The 2,844-nt window shown below is 35.4% G+C and overlaps 1 protein-coding gene across 4 annotated transcripts in view; it reads left to right on the top strand.

Moving 5' to 3' along the window:
- The window catches only part of PDE6C (phosphodiesterase 6C), a 30,816-nt gene extending 29,263 nt beyond the window's left edge, over positions 1 to 1,553 (top strand). The window contains exons 22-23 of one of the 4 annotated variants that reach the window (XM_069864038.1): positions 604 to 655; positions 1,295 to 1,552. In XM_069864038.1, the coding sequence (XP_069720139.1) occupies positions 604 to 623 (20 nt within the window). In that variant the 3' untranslated portion in view covers positions 624 to 655; positions 1,295 to 1,552. Of the gene's footprint in view, positions 1 to 603; positions 656 to 1,282 lie in introns of all 4 variants that reach the window. The other 3 variants (XM_069864039.1, XM_069864036.1, XM_069864037.1) reach the window with 3 other exon arrangements.
- Positions 1,554 to 2,844: the final 1,291 nt, after the last annotated feature.

Raw genomic sequence — 2,844 nt, forward strand, 5'->3', positions numbered from 1 at the left:
AAATTAAATTCTATATTTAAGAAGACTCAGATATTTCTTCTCCCACTTGAAGTTAGGACCACCTTACATCACTGATATTTCTGAATCACTTTGTCATCAACTTAAGAAAAGAAGTATCTTCCCACAAGGAACGTCACACAGGCAAGCACGGACACACTGATTTGCAGGAACTAAGGACCTGACCTTTGTGTATATATACATTGTAACTGGTATCACAAAATGTAAGTGAATTGTTTTGCATCCTTTTAAATGTGCACTGGAGTGAGGCCATGCACAGGTGTGAAGAACAGGTCTGACACTGTCAAATCAAAGCCATGTAAATATATGGGTTTGTTGAGTCAGTCCATACAACAATAATTCCATATGTGTTGAACCACAGTAGTTTCTCTAGATCACACTGACCTGGCTATTCTTAGCCATTCAATACAGAAAACAAAATAAACATATTTGCTGAACCACTACAGTGGAAAGTTCAGAACCAAAATTAAAACAGAATACAGTATTAAGCTAAGAAAATAAAATACATAGTTGGTAGCATAGTGTTGATTATATCCACAAATTGCAGAGGGTAGGACACTGATCATGTGACATGTTTCAATGCAGGTGGAAAGGGTCGAAAATGACCTAGTAACATGGTGATCCACAGCTTTCAAATGTAAGTTTTAATTCTAATATTGGTATCTTACCTTAAATGAACCTGGAAAGGCAATTTATTACATAGAAAGAATCTTAACTCTGACCAATGAACATCTGTGGAATCATTTGAGAGACAGTAACAGAATCAGTAGCTATAGATAAAAAGCATAGAAAGCGTCTCTCTTAATTGGTAATTACAAAGGGATCCATGCAGGTCGGATAAAGGCTTAGACAATTAGGTGAAATTAAAGCTTTTGTATCATCTGTTTCAAAAATAGATTCAGAGATTATATTGATACAAGAGTTTATTTCTTTTGCATGGCTTGCATACCTCAGTTTTGTATGTGTGGGACAGAGTTATACATATTTAACTACTGAAACTTTCCAGTTAGAGTGGTTCAGTGTGTGTTTGGTCCTTTGAGAAAAGTTGGTATCAACTGCTACACTATATACACACAGGTACACATAGCATGTGTTATTGTTTCTTATTCCATTTTCCCAGACAAGTGGTGAAATCACATTCAATTTTCAGAAGGTCAAACACACAGAATATGCATATCACAACAGCAATGCTGTTTTAACAAGAAATTAGAGCAGCTAAAATTAACAGAAAGTACTCACTTTACTTTTCTTCTCTGTTTTTTAGCTGAAAGTGCAGCTGGAGGTGGTGGTGGCAGTGGAGGAGGTGCAGAGGATGGAAAATCCAAAACATGTATAATTTTGTAATTCTTTGTCTCAGACACTGTTTCTGCTACAGAAAAGACACCTAGAAAGAACTTCAAGCCCCAGTGGATTTCTGCTTTGCATAGAATAGTATAGCCTGATCTCTTAAACATCCTCTTAAACACTTGCCATTTGTTGGAAATAATTTTTAATGGAGTAAACAGTTACAATTTAAAACTGGAAAATTAAAAGAAAAAAAATAACCATTCAAAATGAGTTAACTATGTGCTCTATATTATATACATACAGTATTTTTCTTGAAATATGCAACTTCTGCACACTGTCCACAAAAAATACAGGTAATTTTGACAGGACTTATATAAAACTACTCAAAGAAATGTAATAGGTACAATTCAAACAAAAAATGTGCAACTTTTTTGTAACTTGTATATTTAGATTTTTATATGATGTGTACTTCTGGAATTGTCCCTTTCCTTCAATCTCAAAGCTATATGAAGTTCTAGAGCAAACTTCTTCACTTTAGGAATGATGATCACAATTCCCTGCCTCATATCTATTAAAAGCACATACATGGTATACAGTATTTTCTCAAAACTACCAACAATAAATCTATAAATTGTAGCCACTGCTCAGAGAAACCACTTTCCTGCTCATATGCGACCGGCTCTGCTCACTGTTACTAAACTCACCACCTTTTATCACATGTATCAAAAAAGGGAGACTGTAAACATCATACTTTGCATACAAGACTTTACTAGGATACCTATAGGCCAGTATATATATATATTTATCTACAGCAGGATCTACGTTCAAAAGCCTTTTAAATAGTTCATGTACTCCCAGTGCACCTTTTCTAAAATGCAGCAAATTAAGGTATCTGAAAACCTGGCACCAATTTAATCCTGGGAGGGAGAGGTCAGCAGAAGTAGAGCATATCAGAATTAACTCCCTTTCTACATGAATACAGATTGCACACAAATTCGCTCTTCCTAAACAACAATATCCCTTCCAAAACCTTCTGTTCTTGAAGGATGTCAGAGGCCACTCCATACCTTCTACTCAGGTCTCATAAGGCTGGCTCCTCCTGCAGATAAAGGAAGGAAGAAGTCTAGTCTGGATCCAAGTATTCACTAGAACCAGTTCCAAATCTAAGAGATGGATGCCAAACACTTTCTGCAACAAACAAGTTTGACACACAGACTCAATCCTACCACTTTTCTTCCCTGGTTAAAGAAAAGCAGACCCATACTATCTTGTTTTCCCCTCTGAAGGACCTTCAGTATTCACAGAGAAGGGAGAATGACTGAATGATTTGTCATATTATATATCTTTATAAGAATGCTCTACAAACACAGATATTGTGCAAAACTATCACCGCAAGCTAAAGGAATCTATAAAAATAATTCCCACTTATTACATCTGTATTTATAAATGGGCCAAATATTTTATGTAAACTTACTGATGACATAAAACTGGGTATCACGTATTATTTTCTGTATTAAATGCAGAGACTAAAGAAAGCTA

Source organism: Phaenicophaeus curvirostris, chromosome 9, assembly GCF_032191515.1.
Source record: "Phaenicophaeus curvirostris isolate KB17595 chromosome 9, BPBGC_Pcur_1.0, whole genome shotgun sequence".
Classification (NCBI taxonomy): domain Eukaryota; kingdom Metazoa; phylum Chordata; class Aves; order Cuculiformes; family Cuculidae; genus Phaenicophaeus; species Phaenicophaeus curvirostris.